Raw genomic sequence first — 13437 nt, forward strand, 5'->3', positions numbered from 1 at the left:
TGACTTTGAGAAGCCAAGGCACTATGTCTGATCCGGGGCTCAGCTTTAGTGTGCCTGGGCCTCCTCTCCCACACCGGTCGTTTGCAGGTACGTGGTCACAAGTTCTGGGTTGGTACTGCCCGTTCTGCTGCCCCGGCTCTACCCGCCACTCTTCATGCTCTATGCTTTGGATAACGACCGCGAGGAAGACATTTATTGGGAGTGTGTCCTGCGACTAAACAAGCAGCCAGACATTGCCCTCCTGGGCTTCCTCGGGGTGCAGAGGTAAGCATGGTGGTGGTGAACAAAGCCACGTGATCAGATTTAGCATGCAGACAGCGTGATGAGCAATGGGGCTCTCTTTGTTACCACGTTCTGTGTGTGACTTGCCTTGCCGGACTCACCTGTCCTGTTGAGCAAAGTGGTGCTGTTTCACGTTCTGTGCAGCTGGGATTCTGGAGACTGAGATGAAACCTGCCCGTCCCTCTGAATGGGCTTTTTATGTTTAAATATAAATTTAACATGAGCCACAGTATTGCCTGCTGTTTTACATTTCTTATATGTATAAATTATATTGCTGTATTTTAAGCAGAATAAAGATTTTATGTTCATGTTCCTCCACAGAAAAAAAGGTTACATTTAATCTTGGGTATTCTGCCTTCTCATCCGCCATCTCATCTGCACCTTTTGTAATTAGAAATGTTAGAAGTGTTATTTTTATCATGAGACACTATTTCTTGCTATTAAGGACAGATGTGGGGAGCATCCAGTCTGTGGGGCCAGATGAAGCCCATGAAATCATTGGATCTGGTCCTGCCAAGGCAACTGCAAGTGGGACTTGAAATTCAATTAATCAAAGCAGGCTAATTTTTTTTTTTATTGTTGTTAACATTGTATTATGTGATACAGTTTTATAGGCACTGGGGATTCTCCCCACCCCTCCCATACCCCTCCCCCCATGGTGGATTCCTCCACCTTGTTGCATAACCACAGTTCAAGTTCAGTTGAGATTCGTTCCTTGCAAACACATATCTAGCATAAAGTCCAGCGTCTTATTGTCCAGATAAGTTCAGTGGCCTCTTGGGGAGACCTTCTCTAGTCTGAAGATAGGGCTAACAGAGTAAAGATCTGGTCAGTTAAAAGCCCCAACAAAACCTCAGTATCAATATACAACATTATGGAATTAATTGACATAGTATTGGGTAAACAATATGTTAAAAATAATGCAAGTTCCATTCTTCGAAACATCTGGGTTGAGACAGTGTCAATGACAGGTTCAAAAAATAACCAACAACCAAACAAAAATTACAAGTTAAATCAAGGCAAACATGTGGTATCTAACCTTTTGGGATTCGCTCATTTCCCTTAGCATTATAGTTTCCAGTTGGGCCCATTTAGCCACAAAGAACTGCATTTTGTTTTTTTTAATAGCTGAGTAGTATTCCATGGAGTAGATGAACCAAAGCTTTCTTATCCAATCTTCCAACGCAGGCTAATTTTGAAGTTGATGATTTTGTTTGACTCATGGCTAGTGTTGCGTTATCCCAAGGGCTTTGGCGGAGACACAGGTTCCTCCCCCTTGTTTCAGGAGAACGCTAGCTGGTTGTGCTTGCCTTCCTGTGTGCTGATAAAGCTTAACCTCCCCTTCCCCACTGCTTAGTTGTTATGCTATCAGAAAAAAGTAAATAAGCCTTAACTGGAAGGTACTTTTTTTTTTTTTTTTTTTTTTAGAAGAATAACTTAATAATAAAAATGAGGTGAAACTTCTTCTAGCCAGCCTTTTTGGGCAACATTTGCTTAGCTCTGTGGTGCAGATGTATGTAGAATGAGAAATCCCATAGGAATATGGCAGAACTCTTAGATTGTGTCTGAGATGTTTATTAAAATTTTGCTTCTCTGTGGAACAGTTATGCTTAATGGGGTCAGGGAAGCCCATTCAGCTGTGTTATTTTTATGAGGATTTATCTACCGCATATCACAATTTACATGAACAATTTATGGATTCCATTGCAGGAAATTTTGGCCAGCGACTTTGTCAGTCCTTGGAGAGAGTAAAAAGGTATAGTAGCGCTTTGTCCCCTCGGCAACTCTGCTTCCCTTTGGAGTGAAGGGTTTGATAGCAGCAGCTCCCGTTTTGATCCGGCAGCTGAGCCCCAGCTTGTGCTGGCGTCAGTTATGCCCTGAAGACCAGCCCTCTGCGTCTGTGTTGTTGCTTTCCTTGTTCTTACAAAAGCCAGTGTTCCTCTCTGACTGCTCTTTCTGCAGGTTCTGCCAACCACAAAAGATGCTTGTTTCGCCTCGGCAGTAGAGTGTCTGCAGCAGATCAGGTAATCCCCTGGTGTAGAAAAATCACACAAATCACAAGAGGTTAATCTATTAAGATATTAGTAAAATCTTAGCCTCAGCCAAAGCTCTAAGAGCCCCCAGCACCAGCAGAAAGGCTCCTTGGAGGTATCTGGGTTATCTTTCCTCCCAGCGGCCCTGCCTTCACATTTTTAATGCTGTTCTTAAAGACTTAGTTATTTATTTGAAAGGCAGAGACAGATCCCCATCTTCTAGGTCACTCCTCAGATGACCACAATGGCCAGGGCTGGCCACGCTGAGGCCAGGAACCAGGAGCTCCATCCTGGTCCCCCAGGTGGGTGGCAGGGGCCCAAGTGCTTGAGTCATCTTCACATGCTTTCCCAGGTGGGGAATAACTGGCTCGGAAGCCAGTTTTGTGACTCCAGCTGGCACTCTGATTCGTGATGCCAGCAAGACAGCTGAAGGAGCTGCTCCAGCGCACTGCCCTCCCCTTGTGTTTTCAGAAGTGCTCTGGGAGGGGACCCATCTAAGCATTTTATCTGTATAACCCTGTCTTTAGCCAAATGGAAATGAACAAACTCATTCAGAAAAGAGCATGTATTATGCAAGTAAAGTTCTGCCCAGATACTTAAAGTAATATGCAATGTCCAGCTCCATCCTGTGCGCTGCAGGTGTAGGACGGACGGGCTGGAGGGCTTCACTGAGGTAGTCTTCCAGTCTTGCTGTAGTACCCCAGGAGTCCACTACAAGGCATGAGGGTCCCAGGAGTGGGGGTTGTCAGCAAGGAATAAGAAATTAGTTCAATAAGAAGCCATGTGAGGATAACCTTTCACGTCTTTTTCAATGATAGCACGACATTCACCCCATCAGACAAACTCAAGGTCATCCAGCAGACATTTGAGGAGATCTCTCAGAGTGTCCTGGCTTCCCTCCAGGAGGACTTCCTGTGGTCCATGGATGACTTGTTCCCTGTTTTCTTGTATGTGGTGCTGCGGGCCAGGTGAGCCGCCCTCTCTGATGTCCTTTGTAGTGAATCATCATCTCAAGGAGTCTGCCCTTTGCTTTTCTAAACCAATGAGGGGATTGTCCTCTCCCGCTAGAAAAAAAAAAACCCCCACTTCTGTGGACCCATTCCGTTGTGGCACTGCTCTTCTCCGTGAGCTGTTCACTGTTCCCCTATCCCATAAAAGCAGCCGTATGCCCAGGTGAGCATGTCTTGTTTCTCTTCGGGGCAGGATCAGGAACTTGGGCTCCGAGGTCCACCTCATCGAGGACCTGATGGACCCCTACCTTCAGCATGGAGAGCAGGGCATCATGTTCACCACTCTGAAGGTGAGCTCAGGCATCGCCTCATAAGTTTTCATCTTAAAATCTGTTCTTCCTTTTCTTCCGTGTGCGCTGCCATGAATCACTTCCGTCTATGCAAGAGTTCATTGCACATGGTATGTGCCTTTAGAGTACACATGGGTGACAGTTCAAATGGGTGGGGAGGCCTTTATTTCTGCCAGTGCTCATTTGCATATTTATATTACTCTCCATGCAATAATGTCACCTTAAAAATGAGCCTGCTCTAAATATATTGAATTTTAGATTCAAAGATTTATTGAGTTCTTCCTGTGGTGGGGCCAGACCCAGTTATTCTGTGTGTCTTGCATGGCCTGCAAATTGGTTGTCCCCCACCTCTGGTAGTGCAGCAAAAAAAGCTGGCTGAGTCAGTTGTGCTTTACTGTCTTAACTTGGCCTGTCAGTTGGCCTTTCAGATTGCTTCAAAGGCTTATACTTATGTAAAGCTAGTTACTGTCCACAGTGCAACCCACAGCAAAAACTATTAGAATAAAGGTAAAACACATTAAGGCAATTTGTAAGTCCTCTTTGCCTTGTCCTGTGCTTATTGTAAGCAAAAGGTTGCCAACAAGTTTCTCCGGTCTGGGGGTCATTTCCACTTTCCACCTTGGAGGAATTGCATGGGGAGAGCAAGAATACGCCCACTCTGCCACTTAGTAACACACTGTCAAAATCACAATAGTTGAGCCAACAAAGTATGGTGATTGTTATGGGAACAGTCAGATAACTAAACAAAAGGTATTACCCCTTTATAGGCAGGATTACAATGAAAATTTCACATTAAAAAAAAACATCAAAAATGAAAGAAAAAGAGAAGAATTATTTAATGCAAGGTGAGGCAAAGTATTGACTACCTCATTAGTAATTTTGGAGGAAAGATGTGAATTAAAGGAATTTAAGTACTGAAAACATTACATCAGGCAGCAAATAAAAGAGGTGGATTTTCTTTGAGACTTGGTGGGAAAATGCACAATATTTTATCTATGCTTATTACACAGTGAGGCAAAAAAAAGGTAGCCATCCCAGAGAGAGAGCCCAGTACTAGAAGAGAGCAGGGAGTGGTGAAGGCAAGTGGATTTGTTGGGCCTCGGTACTAATGAGGGGTGGGCTTTCTCTGGTTCCACGTGTGTTGTTGTTTATGCAATTCCCTTAAGTATAAACTTGAACTTGTTTTGAACTTTTTCTCAGGCATGTTACTACCAGATCCAGCGTGAGAAGCTTAACTAGGCCACACAACAGCTTGAGATCCGGATTATCCACTGCAGAGTGCTATAGCACCATCTGGCATCTTCTGGCTGTAGCAAAGAACAGTGTGGAACTTGGAAAGGACATTGTGATGTTTTGGTTGTCATTTCTGAGCCTTACTAATAATCAGAGCCCACAGCGCAGGGGGCGGGGGAAGAAAAGACTATATGGTTTAAAAGGAAGGATTGAAAAAGAAGGTAGAAGTCCATTTAAACCAGTCTTTGGCGCGTGTAAGTTCCCAGAATATAACGCCACCTGGCATTTGGAGAAAGCAACAGCAAATGTCGGCTCCACAGAGTTAGAAGGAAAGTTACCAGCTTCACTTCTTCCATTAAACAATTGATGAGTATTTTGAGTTCCTGATTTGCCTGAACCCATCTGCAGTGACCCCAGAGCCCTTTGCAAGGACCAGCCTATACTTGAACTCACAGTGGCCACACTCTGCCTTCCTGAATCCCAACGTGTCATGTGTGCATCCTGCTTTGCTGAGGAAGGGGACAGAAGAACTTGTGAACTGCAGTTTTAACTTTTTCTAAGCTTTTCCACAACGGTATTTAAATGGAAGAGGGTCTAAGCAACAGCTACCTTCCCAGCCTGACCCCCAACCGTGGAATGCATTCAAGTCGTGGGCATCTGTCTCCTGTGAAAAAGAACATAGGAATTGAGGCTTCACTTTCCTCCCTGTGCTACACACAGTGAATACACTGGAATCTAAAAACTGAGTGGCAGCTGCCGGGGGAGCTCAGGAGTCCGTGTGCAAGGGCTGCCATCAGTGGCCTTCCAGCAGGAGCCTGAGGACCTCGCGCCTGCAGGCTGACGAAGCCAGCTCTGGCTACCACATCTCAAAAGCATTGCACCTCCACATTTTAGAGTTTGGCTTTTTTGTGTGTATTTGTTTTAAACGTGCCCTGTTTTAACTGCTTGGTTTACACTGTACCAGTAACGCCAGTAGCTGTTCCAGATAACATAGGTGCTCTCGCTCAGCTCGGCTTGGCTCAGCTAGGCACCACACCGTGCTGAGCGGACACGGGTCCTGATCTCTGTGAAGTGACTCGGCAGACATTCATCATGTTTGTGAAGGGATCATGGTTTCAGCTCTACTTTATAATCAAACTAAGTGTTTGTTACACACTGTTTCGGAATGTAGGCTGTCATGTAACAGCAGTTTTCATAATAAAAAAGATGTTCATCTTTATGAGCTTGTTTTATGGCTGCAGAAAAAATGACACCTGCAAAGCTAAAGGAAAGGCATACTCGCTATTTCTTTCATCCACATCAGAATCCGGACATCTCTGTATTGGACTCAAAAGTCCCTATGGGACATTAGAAAATTTCTGTTTCTGCTTCCCTCCCTCCCTCTCCCTGGCTTTAAAATAAACTGATTGATAGCATCTTTCTGGCATAGAACAAATTCATGATCTGATGTTATTTAAAGATGTATTTATTTATATTGGAAAATCAGATTTACATAGAGCAGAAGAGAAAGAAAAATCTTTCATCTGCTGGTTCACTCCTCAAGTGGCCACAACAGCTGGAGTTGAGCTAATCTGAAGCCAGGAACTTCTTCTGAATCTTGCCTATGGGTACAGGGTCCCAAGGCTTTGGGGTCATTCTTGACTGCTTTCCCAGGCCACAAGCAGGGAGCTGGAAGGAAAGTGGAGCCAGGATACAAACTGGTTCCCCTGTCAGATCCCAGTTCATGCAAGGCGAGGACTTTAGCCACTCGGCTACCATGCCAGGCCCCAGTGTTTTGATCTTAACAATGCAAAAACATGGGTCTTCAGGAAATATATTCTTTTATCAGAGTGATTCCTACTTTGATTGCTATAGCTATTTCTCACCCTCTCATTTAAACAGAATCAGGGAGAGAAAATGAGAATTTGTAATTCTGGTTAGATTATTACCAGTCCATCTCTTGGCTGTAGTAGTTCCTCCAGAGCCCTTTTGATCTTTCTGCTGTTTCCTGCCAGAACGTGCTTGCGCGTGGTTAGAAGGAGTCTGACCATTTTTTAACTTTTGTAAAATGCCTTGTGTTTCTGTTAGGAGTTGTTTGGACTTTTTGAACAAATACTCAAGTATCATATTTGACCAGTAAAGTGAAGTTTACTAATTGTGTCACTTGACAGGGGAAAGTGGTCGGAGAGGGATAATACAATGGTACTTAAAGAAGTTCCTGCGGCCTGGCGTGGTAGCATAGCAGCTAAAGTCCTTGCCTTGAACACATCAGGATCCCATATGGGTGCTGGTTCTAATCCTGGTGGCCCCACTTCCCATCCAGCTCCCTGCGTATGGCCTGGGAAAGCAGTTGAGGATGTTCCAAAGTCTTGGAACCCAGCACCCACATGGGAGACCAAGAAGAGGCTCCAGACTCTGGCTTTGGATTGGTTCAGCTCCAGCCATTGCGGCAGCTTGGGGAGTGAATCAACAGACAGAAGATCTTCCTCTCTGTCTCTCCTCCTCTCTGTATACCTGACTTTTTAATAAAAATAAATAAATCTTTTAAAAAATTTCCTGGAAATGGAAGTAAAAAATGTTTATTTTTATGTAAAAATATTGAAATCCATTCATGAGATGGGCTGTTTCACAAGTCTATAGAAAATGCATATTATAAGAAATGCATGGATTTCAACACTTTTTGGCACTAAAAGCCAAAAAGCTGAGCCAACATGAACCCAGGAGCTTCTGGGTCTCCCATGCAGGTGCAGGGTCCCAAGCTTTCCCAGGCCATAAGCAGGGAGCTGGATGGAAAGTGAAGTAGCTGGGACACACACCAGCACCCCTCTTGGGATCCTGCGGCTTGCAAGTTGAGGATTTAGCTATTGTGTGGACGGTTAGTCCTAGTGGAGACTTCTTGCTAGAGTCCTCAGTGAAACTGTCCAGTTACTTCTTGGAGAGCCTTCACACTACACTCACGCTTTTCAGGTCATGCATTAAAATGACACATTTCCAAGTCTCAGCAAAGCTTAGTGTGAAGGGAGCCACACAGCATGCTGCTGCCACTTTGCAGATGTGTCACACTCAGGAGGAATGCCCATGGCAGCCTGGGAGGCAGACGCTAACCCTGTTCCTCCCATGTTGCAGAAAAAGAGTGCTGTGACTAGCGCACTGCCAGGGCGGAACCTGCACCTGAGAGCTTTACTACTCTAATTCCAGTGCTCTTTGATACCAAAGCTCCCAGAGGTGTCATTTTTCAGAGGGGTGATACATTGAATATTGTGAAAGTAGGGGCTGGTGAGGTGGCTTTGCAAAGTAATTCTCTACCTGTGGTGCCGGCATCCCATGTGTGAACTAGTTTGTGTCCCAGCTGCTTCACTCCTGATCCAGCTCCCTATTTATGGCCTGGGAAAGCAGTAGAGGATGGCCCAAAGCCTGGATACTTTTCACCCACATGGAAGACGAAAAGTTCCTGCCTCCTGGCTCCTTGCTTCGGATAGCTCATTTATAGCTGTTCAGGCCACTTGAAGAAAGAACCCGTGAATGGAAGATCTCTCTTCCCTTCTCTGTAAATCCTCCTTTCAAATAGAAGCCTTTAAAAAAAACCTGAAAACTTCATTGGAATTATTTTTTTTTAATAAAATACACTATGTACAAAACACTGACAGGTACTCCCATTGTATTTTTATCTACTGAAGAGCAGAAAATGTAGCCTGTTGTTTATCCTGGATAAAGGAGTTGATGAACTTGTGAAAATTGCCATCAGTACCCTTTGTCTTACACTCTGTGATAACTGCTTCCAAATGGCCTGCTTCCCACTGACCAGGCCCTGCAACAGAATTTTCACAGCAGCTAAGATGGTTGGTTCTCTACCTACAGGTTCCATACCTGTAAGCTTCAACCAATGGCAGATAGAAATAGTTCTTTAAAAGTTGCTTCTGCCCTAAATGTGTAGTGTTTTCATTATTTCCTAAACATTGCAACAGTTCAAATATCAACAGGGTATTAGCTAAGTAATCAAGAAGTGATTTTAAAAGTATACAGTGAGATATGCCTTAGCTATGTGCAAATGCCACACCATTTTATGTAAAGTACTTGAGCAGTTGACAATTTTAGTGTCCTGAATCAGTTCTCCCTCAGATGGCAAGCGATGCTCATGACTGCAATCTTGGGTGGAGGATGAGCTAACTCTTGGTTGAGTACTGCCTAGGGACTTGTTAGCTGGCCGGAAGGACTGGCTGAGGGTCTTCTCTCATTTACTCAGTCACGTGAGGATGTTAATAATCCAGCTCCACCCACAATTTTTCCTTTGGTTAAAAGAGATGTGTGGTTTTTTGGTTTTGTTGTTGTAGTTGTTTTTTTGTGGAGTGCCAATATTCCCAAAACAGTTAACAAAAATATTTTTGGTGTTAACCCTTTGCTGGTAACCTGAAAAAGGAAGGATGAGGTGAAGGTTGAGAATGATACAAAATGGATTGTTGGGTGCAAGGGACACGTAAGAAGATTTGCGGCGAGATACTTAAGGGGGAATTCAGTGGTTAGCCTGGGCGAGGCCTGCGGATTAGGTCCGAGAGCATGTGCAGAGATTTTATCTAGAGCAGCGAGGTGACTTTGGCAGCTAAGGGCCCACGCGTGCTTCCTGTGCAGGAACAACAGCAATTGTACAGTCTTACAGGTAAGCGATCTTGCCCAATACTCCTCGGTTACCAGAAGAGCAGTCCTCCAGCGGGCTGCCTCCTCTGTCCATTTTGAACAGCTAAGGATAGGATGCTGGGCAATCTAGTGCAAGTGCTTCTGTTTCATAGTGATCCAAATTGAAGAATTTTATTTAGAAGAACAAGTTTGTTTTGGGAAGCCATCTCCTGAGTGTGGAATAACGAGTTGTCCTAGAGACAATAAAATTGAGAACTCATCCTGGTCAATGATGTTGCAGTAAGGGTCATTTCTTTTAAAATTTCAGGTACTTTTTAGAGGTTGTTCTGGCAAAAAGTGTTATTTTGAAAAACATGAATAGTAGGAGTTGGAGGTTATATACTATTTAACGGCAGTTGGTACATTTTTTAAAGCTAATGGAAATACTGATTCTTAAAGTAATTTTTGGGATACATTCTGTCAGAGTCAGCAACCCTAATGAAGTTTGGCTATTGACTTACTTGTAGGCTCACTCAGGAGTTCTCATTCTGAGACAGCGAACAGGGCTGCAGCGCAGCTGATGAGGTCGGTGCAGAAATCCCAAGGACAGGGGGGACACCTCAGTCCTGCTAGCCACTAGCATCTTTTGGGACAAGGGAAACAGAAGAGGAAAATTCAACTTTACCCCTGGTTCACTCAACCCTGAGCATCTCATTGAATGTCAGATTTCTTCTCTGTAAAATGAAGATTGCACCTCTTCAGCTCCTGATTTTCCGGCTGGGTAGAGAAGGAGGGGGGAGGCTATGAACCAGGCTGGAGAGAAAGTGGGGCAAAGCTACCTCCTGCCTCCGAGTTAACTTCTCAGCTGCTTCCAGAGCCTTGTGGGAGGGATCGGCCTTTTACTTCCATATCTTGGTGTCTTGTTTTTCCATACCATCCTAACAAGAACTGCAAACAAGGGGGGCGTGCTAAGGTCCAAGCCCTGTGGCAGGTGAGGCTGTGATGTGAGCAAGATGAACTCTGCTTCTCCAGATAAACGTACGGGGCACTGAGCAAGTTTATGAAAAAGATTAGGAGGGAGAAGTGCTCTAAAGATGAAAATTCACAGCCGTTTTCTTAGCTACCTAGAGGAGGGGAAGATTCGTTTTTTTGTTGTTGTTGTTGTTTTTTTAAGATGAATTTATTTTTATTGGAAAATCAGACATTACAGAGAGGAAGATCTGCTGGTTCACTCCCGAAAGGCAGCAACAGCTGGAGCCAAGCCAATCTGAAGCCAGGAGCTTCTTCCAGGTCTCCCACATGGGTGGGTGCAGGGTCCCAAGGTTTTGGGCCATCCTCAACTGCTTTCCCAGGCTGCAAGCAAGGAGCTGGATGGAAAATGGAGCAGTCTTGCAAAGCTAAGACTTTAGCCACTAGGCTACTGTGCTGGGCCCTGGAAGATGGGGCTGTGATAACAAAAATACCCTAGAATAAGTGGCTTAAGCAACAAACTTTGATTTTCCTAACATTCTGGAGGCTGCAACCAGGATCAGAGTGCCAGCAAGGTTGGGCTGTAGTGAAGATTCTCTTAGGGCTGCTTCTGGAAAGGAAATGGCTTCTTTTTTGTTGTTGTTGTTGCTGGGGGGATGGGATTAAGGGCCTTCTATGGGCACTAATGTCATGAAGGATGAGGCTTCACTCACATGAACTCACCTTAACCTAATTATCTCCAAAAACCATCACCCTAGTAGTTGGATCTTGATCGTGTGACTGGAGAGTGGCCAATAGTAAATTTGTTGCAGAAATCTCAAGATACCCAGGAATGCATGGTTGTTAGAATTGTGGGGTTGCCTCCATAAGTGAGAAACTTTGGATCAAAATGAGCTGCTTGAAATACATGAAAGTTAGCCAGCTACCCCTGAAGTTAGCTGTAAATAATACAGCAATAGGCATTTAATCTGAGTGGCTTCATCAAGGATATGTGGCTTGTGAGACCTGCTAAGGTTGCCTGGTACCAGCCCCATCTGCTGCCCTGACTTATCTGCCAGGCACTGCATCTCCCTTTCCAAATTCCACACCCTGGAAGTGCTCTCCTCTCTAAGGAACATGAGTTCCACCTGCAACCATTGGGATGAATGGTTCAACCAAGGCTGATGAGGCAGAACACTCCATGGTGTTATAAATTGTTATTGATGTTGTGTTGTGGCGTTACATTGGAGGGGATGATATTCTGCCAGCTATACTTTCAGACCGGGGATGGTCTCCCAATGAAACTGTTGAATTTATCTGGACAATAGGACACTGGACTCTATGCATGGTACATGCCTGCAATGAAGGAATTATGACTGGATATTAACTGTACTACTGCAACGATGTGGAGGAATCCAACATGGGGGGAGGGCTTGGGGAGAGGTTGGGGGAATCCCAGAGCCTATCAAACTGTGTCATAAAACGAAATAAAAAAAAAGAAAAAAGAAAATAAAGATGAATATCAAGTTAAAAAAAAGAAAGAAAGAAAATTGGAACATTCAGTCTTAAGACTAAAAGAGAATGAATATGGGAGAGGTGTGTTAATTTAGAGAATTCTATGACTCCCCTAGGTGGTGGAGCTGTGAGCTAGAGGCAGCTTCTTCCCTGAGGGCCTAAAGGCCTGGGACTGTCCTTGCAGCCCTGGGATACCTCTACCTATGACCTTCCCCATGAACCAGATAGAAACATACCCAAATGTTCAGGGAAGTACAAGTAAAATATGTGTGAATGCAGTAACATTTTCAAAGTCCACGCATCACTGTTTTCCAACACACACCTCCCATAGATATTTTGGAGTTTGCTTGTACAGTGATTTGTCACCTGTTTAAAAAAGAGGAGGTGCTATGTTTATAAGTATGTGTAGTGAAAAATGTGAAATCTAATTTTATATGAATTGAAGTTAAAAAAAAAAAGGAGATGGGGTAAGCTCCTTTACAGGACAGTGTGGCAGAGTGGGCTGTGAGCTACGGAGCGTCCTTGTCTTTCTAGGTCTGAATTCCCTTCGAAGCTCAGGCAGGGAGGATGATACACTCAGACCAGGGAACAAACCCACGTGAGCGGAAGGACAGGAGACGTTCTTCAGCAACCAAATCTGAAAACGGTATGTGGAGCGTGGGTTCCTTTACTAAGATCATCTCCTAAGTAACTGCTAAGTGGATGGAAAGAATCCCAGGGGGTTTCAGTGATGCCTGCAAACAGCTTGTCGGGCAGATGTGATGTCTTTGCTACAAATCCTCCTGGCAAGCTTGAGAGCAATTTTCCTTTTTAAAGATTGATTTATTTTTATTGGAAAGTCAGATATGCAAAGGCAGAAGGAGAGACAGAGAGGAAGATCCTTTGTCCACTGATTCACTCTCTAAGCGGCTGCAACAGCTGGAGCTGTGCCTGTCCAAAGCCAGGAACCTCCTCTGGGTCTCCCACGCGAGTGCAGGGTCCCTAGGGCTTGGGCCATCCTTGATTGCTCTCCCCGGGAACAAGAATGGAGCTGGATGGGAAGCGGGGCAGCCGGGATTAGAACTGGCACCCACATGGGATCCTGATGCATTCAAGGCACCGGACCCAAGAGCAATTTTCAAGAGAAGAAGTCAGTTGATGGATTCAGAACCCTCCTGCCTTCTACCCTGCAATATTTTGTGTAGAAGAGGAATTAAGTGCTGTGTCCCAGCAAGTTAAGTTCCAACTTGGGATGCTTGGCTTATCACATCAGTGCATCAGTCCTGGCTACTCAGCTTCTGATCCAGCTTCCTGCTAATGTGTCTTGGGAGACAACAGATAACAACCCAAGTGCTAAGGCCCCTGCCACTCACACGAGACTTCCAGATGGAATTCCTAGCTCCTGCCTTTGGCTTGGCCTAACATCAGCTGTTGTGGGAATTTAGGAAATGAACTCATGGATTCTCTTTCCACCTTCAAGTAGGTGAAAAGAAACATTGAAAAAAAAAAAAACAACACTTACCTTATTCACATTCAAAATACCAGTATAAAAACAGG

The 13437-nt window shown here is 44.6% G+C and overlaps 2 protein-coding genes across 3 annotated transcripts in view; both read left to right on the forward strand.

The window, feature by feature from the left end:
• The window catches only part of LOC121168103 (alsin-like), a 72292-nt gene extending 66225 nt beyond the window's left edge, over positions 1–6067 (forward strand). For both annotated transcript variants that reach the window (XM_040997882.1, XM_040997881.1), the window contains 6 exons: positions 88–264; positions 1993–2038; positions 2245–2306; positions 3134–3283; positions 3519–3615; positions 4816–6067. In XM_040997882.1, coding sequence (XP_040853816.1) covers positions 88–264; positions 1993–2038; positions 2245–2306; positions 3134–3283; positions 3519–3615; positions 4816–4854 — 571 coding nt within the window. In that variant the 3' untranslated portion in view covers positions 4855–6067. The remainder of the gene's footprint in view (positions 1–87; positions 265–1992; positions 2039–2244; positions 2307–3133; positions 3284–3518; positions 3616–4815) is intronic.
• A 6401-nt stretch (positions 6068–12468) lies between these two features.
• Positions 12469–13437, forward strand: part of LOC121168111 (MAGUK p55 subfamily member 4) — a 32549-nt gene continuing 31580 nt past the window's right edge. The window contains exon 1 of the mRNA XM_040997902.1: positions 12469–12547. Within this exon, the coding sequence (XP_040853836.1) occupies positions 12469–12547 (79 nt within the window). The remainder of the gene's footprint in view (positions 12548–13437) is intronic.

The sequence above is a fragment of the Ochotona curzoniae genome, unplaced genomic scaffold (genome assembly GCF_017591425.1).
Source record: "Ochotona curzoniae isolate NIBS_2020 unplaced genomic scaffold, NIBS_Ocur_1.0 patch58, whole genome shotgun sequence".
In the NCBI taxonomy this organism is placed as follows: domain Eukaryota; kingdom Metazoa; phylum Chordata; class Mammalia; order Lagomorpha; family Ochotonidae; genus Ochotona; species Ochotona curzoniae.